This window comes from Camelus ferus, chromosome 19, assembly GCF_009834535.1.
Source record: "Camelus ferus isolate YT-003-E chromosome 19, BCGSAC_Cfer_1.0, whole genome shotgun sequence".
NCBI classification, from domain to species: domain Eukaryota; kingdom Metazoa; phylum Chordata; class Mammalia; order Artiodactyla; family Camelidae; genus Camelus; species Camelus ferus.
The window spans coordinates 35,725,875-35,746,464 of record NC_045714.1 but is presented as its reverse complement, the minus strand read 5'-3'; the positions used below and the strand labels follow the sequence as shown (position 1 = coordinate 35,746,464).

Here is a 20,590-nt window from a genome sequence, read left to right as displayed (position 1 = left end):
TCCACAGGTCAGCTGGGTTTCAGTTGATTGAGGCTGAGCTCAGCTGGGTTTAACTCCAAGCTGCAGGTTGGGTCCAGATCTGTTCTACACGTCACTCACCTTCTTTGGACCATGTTCTTTTCAGGGCAAAAAGCAGGAGAACAAGTCCAGCTCCATAAGCACATTTCAAGCCTCTGCTCACATCAATTGGCTAATATCCCACTGGCTAAAGCAAGCCCATGGCCAAGCTCAATAGCAACAGAGCAGAGAAATACATTTCTCCTATAGATTACTAAACAGTAATTCAGTGTACCACACATCATATGTGAAAATTCCTATCACAGGACCCTGGGCTCTGTGATACCCAAAGACAAATCCTAAACCAGAAAGCAAGAAAGAAATTCAATTATAAAGTAGGTAAGCTGAAGCACTCCCACCTTTATTTTCCACTGTTCTCATACCCAGTGCCTCAGGTTACACTCTGTGCTACTCAGGGCTAAAGAATCAATTCAGCACAGATTCCATGGGCCCCTGGCAGGTGCTGTGACATAGCTCCTTTAGGGGATACAATCAGATAGTAAGGTGTCATTTGCTTCCCATCCCGCTGTCCACTTCTCATCGCTCCCCTACAACCAAGCTAACTACTAAGGACTTCCAACTGAGACAACATGTAGGAAGACCCCATGGGCACCTTGTCTTTTCTGCCTCCTTCCCACATCTCCTCACCACTCTTCTTTGAGAGCTTCCCACACAGGGTACCAGATACCGCTCAGCAGCCACGTCTCCAGTCCCGAGGATTCCTGCAATGGGGGATACCATCTTAACAACTGTGATGGCTGCTTGGCCATGGGATATACAGGGGCTGCAGGCAACCCCCGGCCCTAGGGAAGATCCAGACCAACCAAATTGCATAGCAGTGTGGCCTGGCAGAAGAGTCAGTGTCCCATATTGTGAAAAATCATTCCTGTCATCCTGGCAGAACCAGCTCCTTGGAGACAAAAATCCATCCAGTGCCCTAGGGCCAATGTGATAGGTGAATAATTCTTCACCCAACTCCATCCCCAAAATATGTCCACATCCTAATTCCTGGAACTTGTGAAGATGTTACCTTTGTGGCAAATGGGACTTTACAGATATGATTAAGGATCTTCAGATGGAAAAGTTAGTCTGGATTATCCAGGTGGGTCCAGTGTAATCACAGGGGTTCTGACAAATAACAGAGGGAGGCACGTGCCTTGGAGTCACAGGAGATGTGATGACAGAAGCAGAATTTGGAGTGATGAGCAGAAGGTAACCACAAGTGAAGGAATGTGGGCAGCTTCTAGAAGCTGGAAAAGGATGGAAGAGATTTCCCCCTAGAGCCTCCAGAAAGCCCTCAGCCCTGCCAACCCATCTCAGACTCTGACCTCTGGAACTGTAAGATGATAAATTTGTGGTAATGAATGTACCGCCAAGTTTGGGATAACTTATTACAGAAGCCATAGGAAACTTAACACAGTCAGCAACTATTTGGGGGGTAGTTCAAAAAATTGGAGCACTGAAGCCCTGTGCAAGTCCTTTCTTCTTTTATTGTCAGCCAGCCAAAAGGCAAGGAGACACTCAGGAACCGGCAGGACAAGAAAAGCCAATTTTCAGTAAAATCTTTAGCATTCATATCTTTTCCTTAAATATTTATTCTGTTATTTTTAAAGTTTCCCATCCAAACCAGTTACAGCTGTAACTGGAATCCAGCTGTCCCAGGCAATAGAAATATCAACCAAGGGTGTCCTGAGGATGACAGGCTGTGGATCGCTAGAGTCAGAAAGAGATTGTCCAGTCCAATCCACCTACTTGATAGATGAGGAACTGTGGCTGGAGTGAAGGTAGGTGTCTGGGAGTGGGAAGGGAGAGCGGGTACCAGGCAGGTGATGCTAGAGCCACTGCTCAGGCGTGGCCTCAGCACCTGTCCCTGCCTGTCCCTGCCTGTCACGGCTGCTATTGGTACTGGCTCTCGGTGGCCGTGTAGAAGTCATCCAGCACACTCTGGATGTATTCGAAGGTGGGCCGCTCCTCGGGGTGGTTCTTCCAGCAGCGAGTCATGATGTTGTAGAGCTCCTCAGGGCAATGCTCTGGTCGAGGCATCCGGTACCCGCGCTCCAGCGCCCGGATCACCTCGGGGTTTGACATTCCTGGGAAGGAGCCGTGGAATTAAAAAGGGAGGGATAGGTGTTGGGGTGGCAGGCACTGTTGCCTCCCCAACAGCCATCACTCCCCACCTTCCTATGGGAGCCCCTCCCACTGTGAAAGCCAGGCACCCCTTCCCCAGCTGCCCCTACAGCAAGGACAGGGGTATGGTGCCCAGTTTCGGCCAGTGGGGCTGAGGGGAAGACTCCCAGGAGAAATTCAGGGAAGGTTTTTCTCCCTTAAGAGGAAAGAGGCTTTGGAGGACAGACACTTCCTCCTTCCTTTGGACTCAATGTGGTCCTTGGAGCTGCAGCAGCCATCTGATCACATGGGGAAGTCAATCACAGAAGAACTAACCCAGAATCCTGAGAGCTGTTGAGCAGCTAAACTGACCAGTCACCAGTGCTGGACTCCTGGAATAATAACTTACCTACTGTTTCCATCACTCTTAGTCTGTTAAACTGTCACTTGCAGCCTAATGCATCCTATAGGATACAGGGTTCCATAACCCATTGCCTGGTTTTTACTGCTGTACCCTCAAGACAAAACAGTCAGGTGGCCAAACTCAATGTCACCCTATGAGTGGGACCATTTCTTTGTTCAATTAGAGTTTATGTTAGCTATCCTCAATAACCATTTAAACATCTATGATTCCCAATTTTATATTACCAGTCTTGAACTCTAAACATATTTATATCTCCAAGTACTTCCTTGAACATCTTTACTTGGATGTCTCCAGGTCACCTCAAATTTAACATGTCAAAAACAGAACTTTTGACTTTCTATCCCCAGACCATCACCTACCCAGTTGCTCAATTAAAACCAGGAGACTCATCCTTGATTCTTCTCTTTCCCTCATCTTCTACATCAGCAAGTCACATCCTTTTTTATTTTAAAACAGAGCACCAACTCATCAACTTATGTCTGTTACCGCCATCACAACTGCCTGTGTCACTGCTGCAGCTTCCACCACCTCCCAAGTCCCTGATCCATTCTCCACACTGCATTCACTTAAATGCAGAAATCAGATGATGCCACTTCCTGGCCTAAAATCCACCAACAGCTTCTGTACACTTGGCCTAACACCCGTACTCTTCACCAAGACCATGGATCCTGGCTTATTGTTCTCATCATCTACCATCTGCCTCACTCCTTGTCTCCAGCTACCTGGCTTCCTTGCTATTCTTCAGACACACTCAGGCCCTAAGAGCTGGCGGTGCTGTTAACCTGGAATCCTTTCCCTAAATCTTCATTCAGCTGGCTTTCAGCTCAGATCTGCTCTGACAGGTGCTCCCGGTCCACAGGAGGCCCACGTCACTCCCCCTCCTATGCCCCTGCTTCATTTTCTTCTCAGCAGTGATCTCCACTAAGATGGTGCGTCTGTTTAGTGTGTGTTCCTCCAGACTAGAACATGAGCTCTGGTGAGAAGGAACCTTGTCTCTCCCCGTATCCTCAGTGCCTAACATACAGTAGGAATTTGATAAGAACCAATGAGTGACCAAGTGTCTATATTTTTTATTTCTGATCTTCACGACCTCCTCTGCAAAATAGACATTATATATATATATACACATTTTACAGATGAAGAAATGGGGTAGAAGGGAAGTGGATTTCTCAAACTGGAATGGTTGAAGGTGACAGGATTAAAACTCAGGACTATTCACTTAAAAAATCAGGGACTTTTTATAGCCACCTTGCCTCCACTCCCCAGTATTCTGGCTACAGATACCCTAGGAGACATCCCAACTGAAAAGGAACAAAGAACATTATTTACTGAGTCCCAGGCCACCTACACATTAGGTATATCTTCATATACCCATGTGTTCTACTTAGTGTAGGGGGCTGAGAAGGCATGGGGATAAATCCATCCATTTGATAAACAGTTAGTAAGCATCCACCATATCCACAGAGGTAGGCAGCGCAGATACAGCAGTGAGGAATACAGACATGATTTCTGGCCTCACATAGGCCAAGAGTCTGATGGGGAAAATACCAAACAAATATATAGTTATCATGGTGATGAATGCTGTGAATGAAACAGTATAGGGTGTTATGAACAAGAAGCATAGGGACATATACAATACTTTAGATGACTGGGTGGTAGGGGGACAGCATGAGGTGAGTGGGAGAAATAGGCAGGGGGCTGGACCATGCAGGACCTGAAGGCCACAATTAGGAGTTTGGAATTTTGTCATATTGATGCTGGGAGACCATTAAAGAGTTAGCGGTGGAGAAGGGACAAGATTAGGTTCACAATTTTAGAAAAGTCTCTCTGGCCACAGGTGGAGAATGGCCCACAGGAGAGAGGAGAGACTGATCAGGAGGCTGGCACAGCGGCAAGGTGAGAGAGGATGTTGGCTTGGGTGCAGGTGGAGGCTGTGGAGTTAGAAGTGAGTGGACCTGGGGTATGTTTTGGAATCAGATGGCCAGAACTCTGTGACTTCTTGGATGTGGAAAGAGGTGAGAGAGAGGAAGGTCCAGGGAAGCTCCCAGATTTCAGGCTTGAGAAATTGGATAGACAACGGTGCCTTTAACTGAGATAGGGCAGGTGAGGGGAGGTTGGGGGTGAGGGTCAAGAACTCAGTCTGAATGGACCCGCTGACAAGAGAAGGGAACCAGGCTGGGCTCTGGTAGCAGCCCCAAGCTGATGCCCTGTCTCCTACCTGGATAAGGGATCCGGCCGTAGGTGACAATCTCCATCAGCAGGATACCAAAGGACCAGACATCTGACTTGATGGTGAAGGAGCCAAAGTTGATGGCTTCAGGAGCTGTCCACTTGATGGGGAACTTGGCCCCTGTGGTTTGGACAGAGCAGAGTGAGGGGAAGTCTGGGGAGTCGTCAGGGCTGGGTCTCTTCTAGGGTGAGGGTTCAGGATAGTGGCACAGCTGCCGACAACTGCCCCCTGCAGGACTGCGACTTCCCTCAAACTGGCCTCCGTGGAAGCAGGAACAACCATCCTAAGGACAGATGGCTAAAGTGGGGAGGAGTGGGCAGAGGTGGGGAATGCACTCTCTGGGGCCGCCTCATTCAGTAAGCTGATGTCCTGGTGAACTCCAGCTCCTGAAGAGTGAAGTCCCAGAGGTCCCAGGATCTCTGGATCAGGAGAACTTCAAGAGACTTTAAGTCCAGGTCACAGCTGATGCCTCGAACCCCTAACCACTGGGAATGGGGGAAGGGAAGAATTTGGCTCTTGGCCTCTGAGATTTCACCCAGTGACTGGGTGTCACCCCTCTAGTCCTTGCCTCCTTCCATCTGGTCTGGGTTAGGTTTAGTTAACCTTTGGTGAGTGATTTCTATCAAAATTCTATTGCAGGTGGTGAATGTGGTGTATAGGATACATGTTCTTTGGAGTTTGTTGAGATCTGCTTTATGACTGAGTGCACAGTCAAGTTTTAAAAATGTCTGTGTGGGTTTTCCCCATGTCTTCTTTCCTTGGGATTGAGTTCGTTTTCTTTATTCCTGCTTATCCTCTCCTGGTTTAGAAATTACACATTCTGTTATTCTTTCAGTGGTTGCCCTTAGTTTATATTTTTTGTGTCATAACAAACATGAAATAAAGTGTATGTCTTTCATAGACACCTTGATGCATTTTATATATGTATATCTCCTTGTAATCACCACTCAGATCAAGATATAGAACATTTTGGGGGGGAGGGTATAGCTCAAGTGGTAGAGTGCATGCTTAGCATACACAAGGTCCTGGTTCAACCCTCAGTACCTCCTCTAAAAAATAAATAAGTAAACCTAACTACCTCCTCCTGCAAAAAACAAAACAAACAAAGATATAGAACATTTTCAGCATCTCAGAAGGCTCTCTCCTGCCCCCTCCCAGTCAATCAATACCCCTCCAACCCCACCCCTAATTCCAGGTAACCATTATTCTGGTCAGAATAGCACCATAAATGTTTTGTTTTCTCCTTTCATAGTTTTATTGAGATACACTCACAGACCACACAATTCACCCACTTAAAGTACAATTCAATGCAATTCGGTGTTTTCTGGTATATTCACAATGTTGTGGATTTTAAAATATTTTCAGCATATCTCTCCAAAACCATAGCAGTCACTACCCACTTTTTCCCAACTCCCCACTCCAGCCCTAGGCTGGGGTTAATCTACTTTTTGTCTCTACAATTTGCCTGTTCTGAGCGTTTCATATAAATGGAACCACAACATATGTAGTCTTTGTATCTGGCTTCTCTCACTTAACATGACGTTTCTGAAGTTTATCCATGTTTAGGGTATTAGTACTTCCTTCCTGTTTATGGCCAAATAATATTCCATTTTATACACACACACACACACACACACACACACACATATATATGTATATATATATATATCACATTTTTGTGTATCTGTTTAATCAGTTGGTGGATATTTGGATTGCTTCCACTTTGGGGCTGTTAAGAATAATGCTGCTGGGAATGCTCACGTACAAGTTTGCCTCTTTCTGAATTTTACATAAATGGAACTACCCAGCACTATTTTTTTGTCTGACTTATTTCTATGTTATGCCTGTGAGAGTCATCCATTTTTTGCACGTGGCAGTAGTTTGTAACTTCTTCTTCCTGCATAATGTTGTATTGTGTGAATATACCACAGTTTAAACATCCATTCTACTACTTATGGACATACAGATGCTCCTCAGTTTTTGCCTATTACACACAAAGTTTTTCTTACCTGTAACTTCAATGTGACTTGACTAACTCAATCTAAAGTTGATCAGAGTCACTGGGTGAGATTCTGCAGGCCAAGACCCTAAGGCTAGAAGGAGTCGTCACGCTTCATAACATACAGCTGATACCGGGACAGATCTTTGCATTTTACCCATCACTTTCACAGACCTTAACTCTCAACACTCACAACCCACCCTTACCTTCCCGAGCTAGGTACTCGTCCTCAATGACTCGCGCCAGGCCAAAGTCGGCGATCTTGCACACCAGGGCCGCTGAGACCAAGATGTTGGCGGCTCGGAGGTCTCGGTGAATGTAGTTCCTCCGCTCGATGAAGGCCATGCCTTCTGCAATCTCCACCCAGAACAGAGAAACCCTCAGATCTGGCCCAGCCCAAGGCAGGTCCCACCCCAAAACAGAGGAGGGGTGTCCAAGTGTGAGAAAGCTGAAAAATATGTATACTAGCTCCCCCTTCTTTGTGGGAGGGTCCCAGGTTCAGACTGGCATTTCTCTGTCTACCCAGCCAGGTTGTGGGGATCCTCAAGGCCTGGGTCAGTGTGGGGCTTCTCTCAAGTTCCAAGACTTCCAGAGAACACTTTGAGGAAAAGCATGATTTCTCCAGGACCTACACACACACACACACCAGGATACTATGAAGGGCTTTTATCCCCAGTCCCCTTTCTGGGGACAACCTAGGCTCACGTCATATTCTGCTCTGTCTCTTACGCCTTTTTATCCCCAAGTCTGGGTAGGGAAAATTCATTTATTCATTTAACAATTAACTACTGAGTATCTTGTCGGTGCCAGACATGTTTCTTGAACAGGTGGGGAGCCAACCAAAGTCCCTGCAGGTGGTAATAAGTAGCATAAAGAAAGGATAAAGCAGGTAGCAGGACACGAAGTGTAGACAGCTGTTTTGTATTGGATGGTCAGGGAAGGCTGCTCTGAGTAGGTGAAACTTTTAGCAAAGATCTGAGTGATGATAATAAATGTGTCAAATAAGAGTATCCTTGGCAGAGAGAATATCATATACAAGGGCCCGGAGGTAGGAATGAGCTTGAGTATTTGTGGAACAGGTGGCTGAGTAGAAGTTGCTGTGAGTTAAGAGGACATGGGACTGTATTCTGGGCACACAGGGAAGATAAAAGTCTGAGAGCAGGAGACTGACATGGTCTGAGGTATATTTTTAATGTCATCATGGCTGCTGAGTGAATATTAGACTGTGCGCAGGATTCTTATTCACAGTGGGGCCCCCAGAAGCCTGACGAAAAGATACGGGATTCTTCCTTAGAGATGTTTTTCACTTACAAGGGTTTGTGTATCAACCCTCATAAAGAGGTTTATGATTAACCCTCAGAAAGTCAGAAAATAGCATTTACAGTTCATAAACTGGCCTTTGATGTCCTTGAGCCAAGCATTATCACCATTTCTGTTGTACAGAGGAGGGACACCTTTCCCAGATCACACCACTCGGGAAATTCTGGCTCAAACCAGCCTGCAGATTTCCAGTCCCAGTCCCCCAGGCTGCCTCTAATTACCTAGGACTGCCAGTGCTCTGGAGAACTGCGTCTAGGTGCAATCTGGTGAGATTATTTGGGGAGAAGGGGCATCTGGCCCGACCAAGCAAGGCACCAGCCAGTTCAAAGTCTGAAGCAAGCGGATGGTGCACTTGTGGAAAGTGGCCAGCAGGGAGCACCCGTGGCCATGGGAACTGAGGTCTGAGGCTCCAGCCTTTCCAACAAAAATGTGAGACTTTCTGATTTTGTTTGAGGTAGCCCACTATGGGTGAGTGAGACAGAGTCTTGGCTTAGGGGTTGTGGAAAATTTATAAGGAGTCCTTAGACGAACAGTTGACATCAGATATTACTTTAATGTCAGACGTCGTAGCTTATACATTAATTATAAGATGTACTTAATAAACTTAAATAGCATTTACTCTCTGCCTTGGGGGAGGTACAAGTATGATCAGCACTATTTCACAGGTGAGAAAACTGAATCCCAGAGAAATAACTGACCCAAGTGGAGGGAGGACCGGAGATCCAACAGCCATCAACAGTGGCTATTAACATTCCCTGTTGAGGAAAGTGACACTCAGAGAGGTTAAGCAATTTGCTCAAAGCCACACAGGCAGAGCTGGGGTCAACAGCAAAATTTTTATGTGATTCCTAAGCTCATGTACATCTAGTGCTGCTTCTCAAGAGTTTGTCAACTGAATGAACAATGGATAGGTTTACTGATCTCAGAGTTGGTTTAAGAATTGGGGGTTGATGAGGTAGTGAGATTTCATGACCACCAAGTGGGCTGCCATGATGTCAGGCGTTGGAACTTGGGTTTGCTTCTGAGAGTATGGCGGACTCGCAGAATCGGCTGGAAGGACCTATAGGGATATTCCAGCTCAGGGCTCTTCAGACTGTATCCAACTGAAAACTGAAGGTCATCTTGGGGGTGGAGGGACAAAAGAAAGGCCACCCCCTCCAATCAGAGCAGCTCCTTTTGACTTATTTTAAAGTATTCAGCTGCTGTACAAGATTCATTTGACTAAAAGAGTTACGGCTAGAACAAAAGAAAAAATGCTTTCGAACTTGAAAACCACAGAGGTGGTCCAATTCCCTCATTTGGCAAATGGAGAGACTGGGACCCTGAATGGATCTGAGTGGAGCAGAGTGGATCTGAAGCCATCCTGCCAGCTGGTGGTGGGGCTGCGCAGCGTCCCACCCGCACCCACCCACCTCTCTAGGACTGGAGGCAAAGGCCAGGTCCCCAGGTTGGCTCCTTCCCGCCTCTGGGCACTGAGCCTACCTCAGCTCCTGAATGCACAAGGGCCAGGAACCTCTTTCCCTCAGGTGGTTTCTGATTTCCTATTTGTGCAACTGGGAGAGTGGCCCTTACGCCAGGCTATGACTCTCCACCTGGCACGGTTTCTGCCAGTTTGATGGTTATCATTTAGCAACAGGCTAGACTATTGTTCCCCATCTCCCCACCCTGACCCCCTGGGGGCAGGGCCCATTGAAGGGAAAATGCCAGGCCTTGATTTCCATATGCTTCTGGCATCCCAGGGCTCTGAAAGGTAAAGCCTTTTATGATACCCCGCCCCCCAGGATTTGCATACTCAAATGAGCTCTGCCTTGGTCATCTCCAGAAGGCCCAACATTAGGCCCAGGTGCCCATCTCTCTCAACACCTTCCAGGCTGCAAGTCATACCCCCTTCATTCTTTTTTTCACACCCTCTTCATTTTTGTCAGGCCCAGGCTCCAACGGCCCAGGCTCCAATGGCCCAGGCTGAGCTCTAGTTTTTCCCTTTGGGCTTTGGCACAGCCTGTTCCTTCTGTAGAATAACTTTCCCTGTCCTGCCTAACTTCTACTCAGCCTAGAGACTGCTTCCTCTGGGAAGGCTTCCCAGATTGCTCCTGTACTGGGCTTAAGTGCTCCAGCTGGGTACTCCCATAGCACCCATTTCTTCCCCTGTTTTCCCAGTTAGGAGAGAATGAGAGAGAATAGAAGTAAAAAGCACTCAGGCCGAGGATAAGAAGAGCTGCAGAGTAAAGATAAGGTGAGAAAGAAAATGGGGTTTTAAGAAGTGTTTCTGTGATTTATGGACATTACTAATTTTGTTGGGTACTGCATTCTTCGGACACTGAGCCAAGACCACTTGGATCATGGCTCCCTAAGAGATTCAGTTGTCAGATAACTGTAAACCCTGCTGGGGACAGCAATACTTTCCAGTGAACCCTTTGTTCACTGCTGTATTCCCAAGAAAGAACACGGTAATTTAGGCAAGCTCCTTCACCTCCCTGGGCCTCAGTTTTGTCATCTCTACTTCACTTCCTCTCTATGCCTCAATTTCCTGTTCTGTAAAATGGAATGACAGTTACCTACCTATGGCTGGACTGTCATCAGTGGTTCCCAGTGAACCATGCCTCCTGGGGACTCATACCTTTGTGCAGTCCTTCCCACACTGATTCTGGGCTGGGCCATGTGACTTGCTTTGGCCAAGGGGACATTAGCAAGAGTGATGAAAGCAGAGGCTTCACAGGCACTTGCTCATATGGCCTTGGAAGAAGCCCTCGTTGCCATGATGTAAAGGAGCTCTGTTTGGACTATTGAGTGATGTAGGACTGTTGGAGAGAGACTCGGAAGATGAGCCACCATCTTGGACATTCTAGCTCCAGGCAAGTCTCTACAGAATGCATCCACAAGACTGACCTCAGTTTTACCCCGTGGAGCAGAAAAACCAGGCAATCGCAGTCAACCCACAGAATCATGAGAAATAACAAACTGTTGTTCCAAGCTACTGAGCTTTGGAGTGGTTGGTTACAAAGGAATGGATCAGAAAAATCTCACCATAGAAGGCTGAAGGGAGGACTGCATGAGTTTGCACATATAAGGCACATATAAAAAGGACACTTTGATCCTGAGCACCCAAGTTAGCAGTTACTGTTATTATTATTACAGTATGTGATTAATAAACGTTTGTTGAATAAATAATTGAATTCCTTCTCCCTCTCCCAACTCCTCCGCTAGACTCTCACCTGGGCTGAGAAGTCGATGAGTTTTGGTAGTGGCAGCTTGCTGCCTTCTTCACTTTTCAGGAAGTCCAGCAGGCTGCCTGTGGTGGGGGGAGGGGAGAAGCAACATTTACTACTCTTTCGACTTTAGGGTGTGGGTAAAATCATTCAGAGTAATGGAGTTAAACAGAAATCTTTAGTTACTGCTCTGAGTGTCTGAGAAACAGAATTTGAGGGTTTTGAAAATGACTTTGTGATTGCTAAACTGGTTCTCTGACTGAGACAGCTTTCTGAGCCGGGATGACTGGAGCTGTGGTTTTTATAAGGCTGGCATAATTGTGTGTTTGGAAAATGATAAAAAGCTTTGAGATTTCAAATCACTCTAAATGGAGGTCATGTGAGATGTTTCTGTATTTCGAAAAATGGGCAGGCATTCAAAGTGATTGAGAAATGATGGCCTAAAAAATATCCCTGAGAAATCCTGGATCATCTGCAGGCACGGTAGGGGGGCAGCCTGGAATGGATGCATTGCCAGCTCCTAAGCGATGATTTGCAGACTCTCTTTTCTGGAACATTGGTCCACCAAGGGAAGGTGGCCAAAGGTGATGCTTGAAGGAGTCGCCCTGAGTCCCCAGAGGTCACAGTGAACTCACAGAAACCTCTTCTATCATCCAGAAGGATTCTGGCCCCACCGTCTCTCCTGGAGCCTATGTGCCCCCTTCCTCTCACATGGTTTCACCCCCTTCAGGGGGAGGGCTGGGGGCTGGATATGAAGATGCTCAATGAACACTTCAGAAGTGTCAGAAGAGCTCCCAGCCAGACTGTGGGCATCTTGAGGACAAGAACCATGTCAGAGCCACCTTTGGGTTTGCAATTGACCAGTATGAGCCACAGCCTGCATCCCCAGCTCCTGGCACGCAGCACCTTTGGCCATGAACTCGGTGATGATGTAGATGGGCTCCTCCGTGACCACTGCGTGCAGCTTCACCAGCTTGTCATGTTGCAGAGTTTTCATCAGGTTGGCTTCTGCCAGGAAGGCCTCCACGGACGTGCTCCCCGGCTTCATCGTCTTCACAGCCACCTTGGTGTGCTTGTTGTAGGTGGCTGGAGTGGGACAGGAAGCAGGAAAGGGGATCAGGACGCACTGCTCTTTCCCTGCAGTCCCAGAAGCTCTAGCTGCAGACCTGCCTCCTTCAGGAAGCCTTTCCTGCCCATCTCAGCCCTTAGAGGGGGAAGGGGAGACACAAGTCTCATCCTGAGACAGAAATGGGGTTGAAGGCTTCCTAGCCCTTGGGTAAGTCACTTAACTTCTCTGAGCTGCGGTTGCCTAATCTGCAAAGTGGGAAATAATCAGCATTGCCTTTAAAGGGCTCTTACAAGGATTAAAGAATAACCTTAAGACATCACTCAGATTACATCACTCACACACACCTACCTTTGTTTTGTCATACACTCATACATACACACTGTCTTTGCTTAAAATGCTTTCATCTTAACACTACTTTCAAAATAAATACCAGTCTCATCATGGTTCACAAGGCCCTGCATGATCTGGCCATGCCCACATTGCCAGCCTTATCATCCACCAAACTACCCCCTGCCTGTTGTGCACCAATCAGCCTGCATGTCATCCAGTCCCTCAAGCACCCAACCCGCCCTCCCACCACAGGGACTTTGTACATGTTGCTCCCTTACCTCACCCCACCCCTCCCCTGCTTCATCTTGTTGATCTTGTCAGTCTCTCTGTTGCTTGTGTTTCCATTTTTGCTTTGGCTGCCAGGAAGCTCTAATCCAGATCTGAGGCCTTCCTGTAGTAAGAATCTAAGGCTTTATATACTATTTTTGAAGTTTTCCAACCTCATCAGTCAGCTCTGCCTTACCTTCCTCTCCAGACTTTCTCTGCCACATTCTCTTATGCAGTGCCTGGCATGTAGCCAGCTCTCAATAAATGTAGTTGAAATACGTGGTTTTAAACTTATTTTTTTTTTACAGCCGAATTGTTTGTATCTCTGAAAGTTGTCTTCACTCTCATTTGGAACGTGGTGGAGTAGAGACACAATGGGGAGCACCAGGCACTGCACCAGGCACTGCAGCCAGGCATTGTGTCTACCCCACAATTCTGCAAAGCAGGCATTTCTGTTCTCAGGTTATTAGAGGCCAGACAGTATGGGTGGAATAGGCCTGTTTGGTGACTCCCAGTGTCCTAGCATGGTGCTGGGCACACGGCAAGTGCTCAGAACAGCTTGTTCATCAGCTGTCAATGCTGAACTCACCTGGAAATCTGCAAGCTGTCCTTCCCCATACTTAATTTCACCATCCTAAGAGGCCTCTAGTTACCTTAATCCCACGCTGGTAGACTGTCCCAGTGCCATGTGAGGGAGCAGATTCCTCATCTAGGACTCTGCTTCCCAAGAGAAAGTTTCCAATCCCAACAGGCCTGGCCTCAAAGGCAAATTAGGGTTTGCATGACAGGACAATTTGGTTTGCTATCAGAGGAATTGCCCCTTTATGGTTATTATTCAAATCTCCCCTCTGCCCTGGGTGGGGGGTATTCTCACTCTGCCTCGGGCTATTCCTGGAAGCAAGGACCTCCCTCTCCCCTCTCGCCCCTCCCCTCTCTGGCCCCGGGTCCTTACCCAGCCAGACTTCCCCAAACTGTCCAGCTCCAAGTTTCTTTTCCAACTTAAGGGATTCCCGGGGAATCTCCCAGGCATCTTTCTCCCAAGGCTTCTGGGGTTTGGAGGACACGCAGGGCACGGTCAGCTTCTGGCAGAGTCCGTCACTCCCCTCTGGAACAGAGCCCCTGATCAGTCGAGGGCAGCCAGCTCCAAGTCAGCCATAGGCTCCCCCTTGGAGGCCTCCCTTCCTGGCCCACTGCATCTGGCCAGTGTTCCAGAGTTGCCACCACCAAGGACATTCCCAAGAAAGCAGAGCACATGAGATGCCCTCTCTGCCCTCCTACTCAACAGGCCTAAGACTTCAGGAGAATCCAAAGCAAGCATTTGTCCGGGGAGGGTCAGGAAAATCTCAGCAGGCCTTGGAAGTGGCAGTACCCCCTTGACTAGGATTCCCGGGAGACAGGCCCACCCAGCTTGGATGCAGCCCCAGGCAGGACTCACTCTTGTAGTGGGCCACCAGTTCATGCAGGTTGCTGAAGGTGCTCCGTGGGGAGATGTAGAAGCCCCCGCTGTCCAGGGTCCGGATCTTGTAATGTTTCACTGTGTCCCCATGCTGGGGGTCATAGTCTCGCACAGACAAAGAGTAGCTCCCTGCATTAGTCCGAAAGAAACCCCTCAGGGGTGGAATCTCAGAGGCTTGCCACCTCGTATCAGCACCCTGACACCCGGTAAACCCACTGCTGGCACCATCCTGGCACCTGCGCAGTGGAGTATAGGGTAGGAGTGGGCTGTGGAGTCAGGCTGCCTGGGTTCTCGTCAGTCTCCTCCATGCCCAGCTGTGAGACCCTCTCTGTGTCTCAGTGTCCTCATCTGTAAATGGGATTGGTCACCATACTTCACCACCTCATCACATGGCCTGATGGTTAAAAGAAGTAATGCTTGTAAAGTACTTGGGATGGAAACACTCAGTAAATGTTGGCTGTCATCATCTTCCTTAATATTTCTTTCTTTCTTTCTTTCTTTCTTTCTTTCTTTCTTTCTTTCTTTCTTTCTTTCTTTCTTTCTTTCTTTCTTTCTTTCTTTCTTTCTTTCTCTTTCTCTCTCTTTCTCTTTCTTTTCTTTCTTTCTTCCTTCCTTCCTATCTATCTATCTATCTCAGAATCCAAGATACCATATCAGTTTGCTAAAAAGTTATGCTACTCTGAAACAAATAAGCAAAAAGATCAAACAAACAAACAAAAATCTGGTTCAATTATTAAAATATAAACACTTAAATGTAAATGTAAACATTAAATGTTGTGGTTGGCTGGCAGGGAGGGTATAGCTCAGCGGTAGAAAGCATGCTTAGCATGCATGAAGTCCTGGGATCAATCCCTAGTACTGCCCCCTAAAAAATAAATAAATAAATAGACTTAATTACCTTTCCCCCTGCAAAAAAATTTTTAAAAAGAAAACTGTTTATCTATCCATTGATAGATCAATAGGTAGAAAGAGACTTACTTAAAAAAAAAATGCTGTGGTCTGCTGAAAGCCCCCAAGATGTCCAGGTCCTAATTCCTGAAACCTATGCATGTATTGCCTTCTATGAAAGGGATTTTGCAGACGTGATTCAATTAAGGATCTGGAGATGGGGAGATTATGCTGGATTATCCAGGTAGGCCCAATGTAATCACAAGCATCCTTATAAAAGGAAGGAAGAAGGTGAAAGTAGGATGTATGAAGATGGAGAGTCGACGTTAAAGAGATGTGAGAAAGGGGCCAGGAGCCAAGGAATGCTGGTGGCCTTGAAAAGGCAAAGAAACAGATTTTTTTCTGAAGCCTTCTGAAGGAACCAGCCCTGCTGACACCTTCACTTCAGACTGATTTAGACTTTTGACCCCCAGAACTGTAAGATAATACATTTATCTGATTTTAAGCCATTGAGCTTGTGGTGATTTTTTTTTTTTTTTTTTTACAACAGCAATAGGAACCTAGTACACGTGGCATCACATAGACCAGAAACACACACATCTTTCAGTCCATGGCCATGGTTCTGCCATTTGTGGGTTGTATGTCCCTGGGCAAGTTATTAGTCTCTCTGTGTCTCAGTTTTCTCTACCACAACAGCACTATGTCATAGGATTTGGGAGAGACTTAAATTGTTGCAAGAGTAACAATTGACCACACATGCTATCCACTGTCTAAGAACCTTGTTGGAATAAACAATGAATGAATAGATATAACATATATTATAATGAATTGTAGTTATACACGTTATAATAAATTATATTATTCATTATAATGAATGAATAACCCCACAAGGTAGAAGTTTTATATCATCATGATCTTATAGACGAGGAGACTGAGGTCCAGGGAGGTGAAGTAACTCACCCCCAGTCACATAGCTTGTAATTAGCAGAGCTGGGATTCAAACCCAGCAGCTGGCTCTGGGATCCCACTGAACCACCCTGCTCAGTCAAGGTGAGGCTGGCTTAGGCTGATGCTGAGTGGGGTGGGGCAGAATCCAAGAAGCAGCGGGATTCAGGGCACTCCTGCTGCAAGTTTTATTAAATCAGTGAACCCCTATGGGGGGGTGTTGAGGACCTATTCCCCAACCTCTGAGGCCTGTGAAACTGGCCCAGGTTCACCTTCCTGCCCCCCAGGTCTGCCACTGTTTCTTTGGTTTCTCTGCCCCTGTGTGCAGGATGGCCCAGCGGGAGAAGAGAAACCAAGGGCTGCCTCTGGCTTTACCTTTTTGTCCTGTTTCTTTCCCGCTGGGGACTGGAAGGGGGCTTGCTGGCGGGGAGGAAATAAAGCCTAAACATTCACTGACCAGAAACACTGACCGGGAGTGCCATCCTCCAGCCACATCCAGGCTTCCCCAATTCAGACACCGAGGGGGCAAGTAGAAGGCCACACAGGTGCCTTCAATCGATGTCCCCCAGCTGTTTGCCCAGGGTACTGTGAGGTCACACTTTATACAATTCCCTGATTTATTTCAACCAAGAAGTCTTGAGTCTCAACACAGTAGTGAAGGTGCACTCCGTGTGTGAAATCTGAAATCACTACCTACATTCATTCCTTGGGAAAACTGGAGTTTGAGTTATGTGATGTTTTCGGGCACTTCTGTTGACTCCTGTGGGGTGGTGACCGGGCACAAAGCTACCCTCACAGCATAGGAATTTTGGGAAGCAGGTCACCAACATCAAAACTTCTAAATACCTTGAAGGATCCATTTTAAGCAGGGTGCCAGAGGAGGCTGGCTTGGAGCTCCTCCTGTGGCCTGAGCTCACCTCATTTCCTTACGGAGGGAGGGAGGACTCAGGCTTGGGACAAGATATATTTTGATGTGTATTTAAAGGAATACAAGCTCGTGAAAATCAAGTTCACCAGGATGTTGTTTTTCGGGGCAGTAACCACTGCCTCCTCCTTCCACATAAACCTAAGCCAAGAGCTACTGGGGACTGAGAAGGTCCAAAACAGGCTTGCGCAAAGGTCAGGAGGAAGCCTGGCAGCCAGATGTGTTTGAGGATCGTCCAGCCCCTCCATCCCCCAGGGGATTCCTCAAGGGAGGGGTGGTGGCCAGTCATGCCTGGGGGACCCCTTCAGGGGGACAGGGCGTGGAGGGCTGGCGTCACCTTTGGTGGTCTCGCTGTCCCGGATCATGAAGGAGCCCAGCACGTTGCCGGGGGCCAGGAGCTGACGCTCGGCATCCTTCCGGCCGATGCCCTTGAAGAACCACCTGGAGGGAAGGGGCAGGGCAGCGTGTGAACCGCGGGCCAGTCCGGTCCTGCTCTCACTGCTCTCGCCTGGCATCGTGAGGGCCCAGCTTCCTGCGGCATCGATTTTACTCAGTCTTTTGGGGAAAACAACCATTCTTTTGACACTAAAACAGGCATTTTACCACAGGTGAATACAATTTGCTGAGGCTGAAACTTATGCAACTTGGAGAGCTTTCTTGAAGGAAATAATAACAGATACAAAATGCTCACAGGTCACTCTAGCACTACCTAACGTGAAGGATAAGGTGATGACCGAAAGACCGGGTGGAAAGATACAGCAGTTGTGACCAACTGTGGTTAAAAGTCTTACTTTTGCAAATTTCATATAGATCATATAACCATCCTCTCAGGGTTTCTGAGGCCCATATGAGCAAGGCCAAAGCTTCATTACCTTCACAGATAATCCTTGTCTGTGGATACAGAGTTGAATATAAAGTTGGCATGAATTTCTAAGCTAAATTGTGAGATTACAGATCATTTTATACTTGGGACAATATCCTTGGACCTTTTGTTCATCCTCCCTGAATATTTGGGATCTTAGGTAGAAAAGTTCAAGCAGCAGCAACCAAGTTCCTTCCCTGAGGAGTGGTTCACATGCTGTGATCGAAAAAAACCCAAATCAGAGGTCAGCTGGCCTTGACCCTGCTGTGAACCTGCTGTGCGACTCTGAGCACATTGCTTTCTCTCTCTGGACTTCTGTTTCCTCTGCTATCAACTGGGAAAAAAGACAACTAGCATTTATCAGGTACTTCTTATCCACCCAACAACCCCATGGAATTGGTGGCTTTATTAGCCCCATTTTATAGATGAGGAAACTGAGGAACAGAGAGAGCAAGTAACTTGCCTGGCATCACACAACTAGGAAGTGACAGATGCAGGATACAAGTCTAACTCTAGAGCCCAAGATCTTAATCACCATACTACACTGGCCACCTGCCTTCTTTGCTTTCATTTTGTAAAGTGATTCATGCCCTGGTAAAATATTCAAGCAATCTTAAAGGGTACACTGTAAGAGCTGTCTCCCTGGCAATTCTACCCCTCGGAAATTATCCCACCAATCTGGCACAGGAAGAAATGACATACACACAAGGAGATTTATTTCAGCACGAGACTGGAGGAAGCTTAAGTGACTACTGACAGAGATGGTGGGGCATCTCCGGGACAGACACTGCAGCTGGGAAAAGGAAAGAGGTCACTGTAGGTGCTGCATGGAAGATCTGAACAAAAGATGCAGAACAGTGTATGTCATACCCACCACTGTGTAAAATAATGGGAGATACACATTTTTTCTTAATCAAGTGCAAAGCATATGAGAGGACTTATAAGAGACTAGTTGTGCCTGGGGAGAGGAAGTAGCTGGCTAGGGACAGGGTAGGAGAAAGACTTTTCACTCTTTATTCTATGTCCATCCTTCCACACCATTTACATTTTGAAACATTTGAAAATATTGCCTATTTCAAGGCAGAGGAGGAAGGAAGATTCCATCCCACTCTGATTCCCTGGGCCCCAGCTGCCCTCCCCAGAGGCAGCCACTGTTAATGGTTTCTTGATGCAGACACGAGAAGCTGGGAGTGCAAGACTTATACGGGTATTTAGATCTGTGGTTCTCAAGGTGGGTCCCTGGACCAGCTGCATTAGCCTCACCTGAGACCTTGTTAGCGATACAAATTAGGAGCCAGGCAATTGGGGAGTAGGGCCCAGAAACCAGCATTTTAACTGCACTCTAAGTGATGGTGATCACTCAAGTTTGAGAATCAGCCATGTAAGTTATCACCTAAATGATAACGCACCACACATGTTATCTGCACCTTGCCTTTTCCACCTAGCAGTTATGCTGCCTTTAAGGAGTAATACCAGCCATGCCTCTTCCAAGGCTGCTGTGAGGTGTGGTGAAGGGATTCTGTAAATGGTCACAGCCCTCAGTTGGGGAGCAGAGCATGGATGCCCCAGGAGAAAACCTGGAGGCAGAGGGAAGCAGCCAAGACCCCCTGCAGCATGTAGGGGGCCTGCTGGGGGAGATCCAGGACAGAATGGTCAGTGGTGGGAGCGGGGACCACAGACCACAGAGGGGAGGTTTCCAAGGGCAAAGTGGTTTCATGTGCACTAAGAAGAGGGTGACTTTAAGATGCAAAAAGCCCAAACATTTTAATTTTTAACAGGCAAGCATCCCAAACTCTTAATACCATCTAGCCAGAGGGAGGAGGCAGAGGAGATAAAATCATGGGGATTGTCAGTTTTCAACTATTTGACTGGATGATTCTAAATTGGATCTGTTGCTGTATTTACTGGATCTATTGCTGGTATGGCCATCTTTTTACTTGTCAGTCTCACCCCCCACACTGTGAACATCTCCAGGGAGGAACTCTGCCTGAGTCATCTAGTATCCCTGGAATAAGACTAGGGGTATAGTAGGTGCTCCAGTGTCTGTGGGATGACTGGGTGGAGGGGTGAATGAATGAAATATAACTATGTTTTCAGAGTCAAGTTAGACACAAAGAACCTGCAGCCAAGAACAGCGGGTGATGGGGATCTCCTTGAGGGTGAGGAGTGTCTCATTGGTTCTGCAGCCGCCGCCTGGCACGGAGCCTGGTGAGGCACAGGCATGTTTGCTGAATGAGTCACATGAGGGATGACTGGCCAGGTGTGGGCTAGCTTGCCTCTCAGAGGACCCTGAAAGGCAACCATAGACTTGGCACAACTGTATACTTCATCCAACAAATATTCATAGAGCACCTACTGCAGGCCAGCCTGTGCTGAGAATGCAGCAGTGGACAGACAAGGTCCCTGACCTCATGCTCTTCCATTCTAACAGGGGAGGCAGACAGTGAATCTGTGAACAACCAAAGAAACAAGATCATTGTTGCCAATGAGAAGGATTCAGAAAGGA

General features: G+C 47.3%; 1 protein-coding gene across 2 annotated transcripts in view; it reads right to left on the bottom strand.

Moving 5' to 3' along the window:
- Positions 1-1,527: 1,527 nt before the first annotated feature.
- HCK (HCK proto-oncogene, Src family tyrosine kinase) overlaps positions 1,528-20,590 on the bottom strand; it is a 36,475-nt gene continuing 17,412 nt past the window's right edge. For both annotated transcript variants that reach the window (XM_006179238.3, XM_014554669.2), the window contains exons 6-13: positions 17,560-17,663; positions 14,444-14,593; positions 13,961-14,113; positions 12,249-12,428; positions 11,349-11,425; positions 7,023-7,173; positions 4,806-4,937; positions 1,528-2,147 (exon numbers count right to left, since the gene is read on the bottom strand). In XM_006179238.3, the coding sequence (XP_006179300.2) occupies positions 1,954-2,147; positions 4,806-4,937; positions 7,023-7,173; positions 11,349-11,425; positions 12,249-12,428; positions 13,961-14,113; positions 14,444-14,593; positions 17,560-17,663 (1,141 nt within the window). In that variant the 3' untranslated portion in view covers positions 1,528-1,953. The remainder of the gene's footprint in view (positions 2,148-4,805; positions 4,938-7,022; positions 7,174-11,348; positions 11,426-12,248; positions 12,429-13,960; positions 14,114-14,443; positions 14,594-17,559; positions 17,664-20,590) is intronic.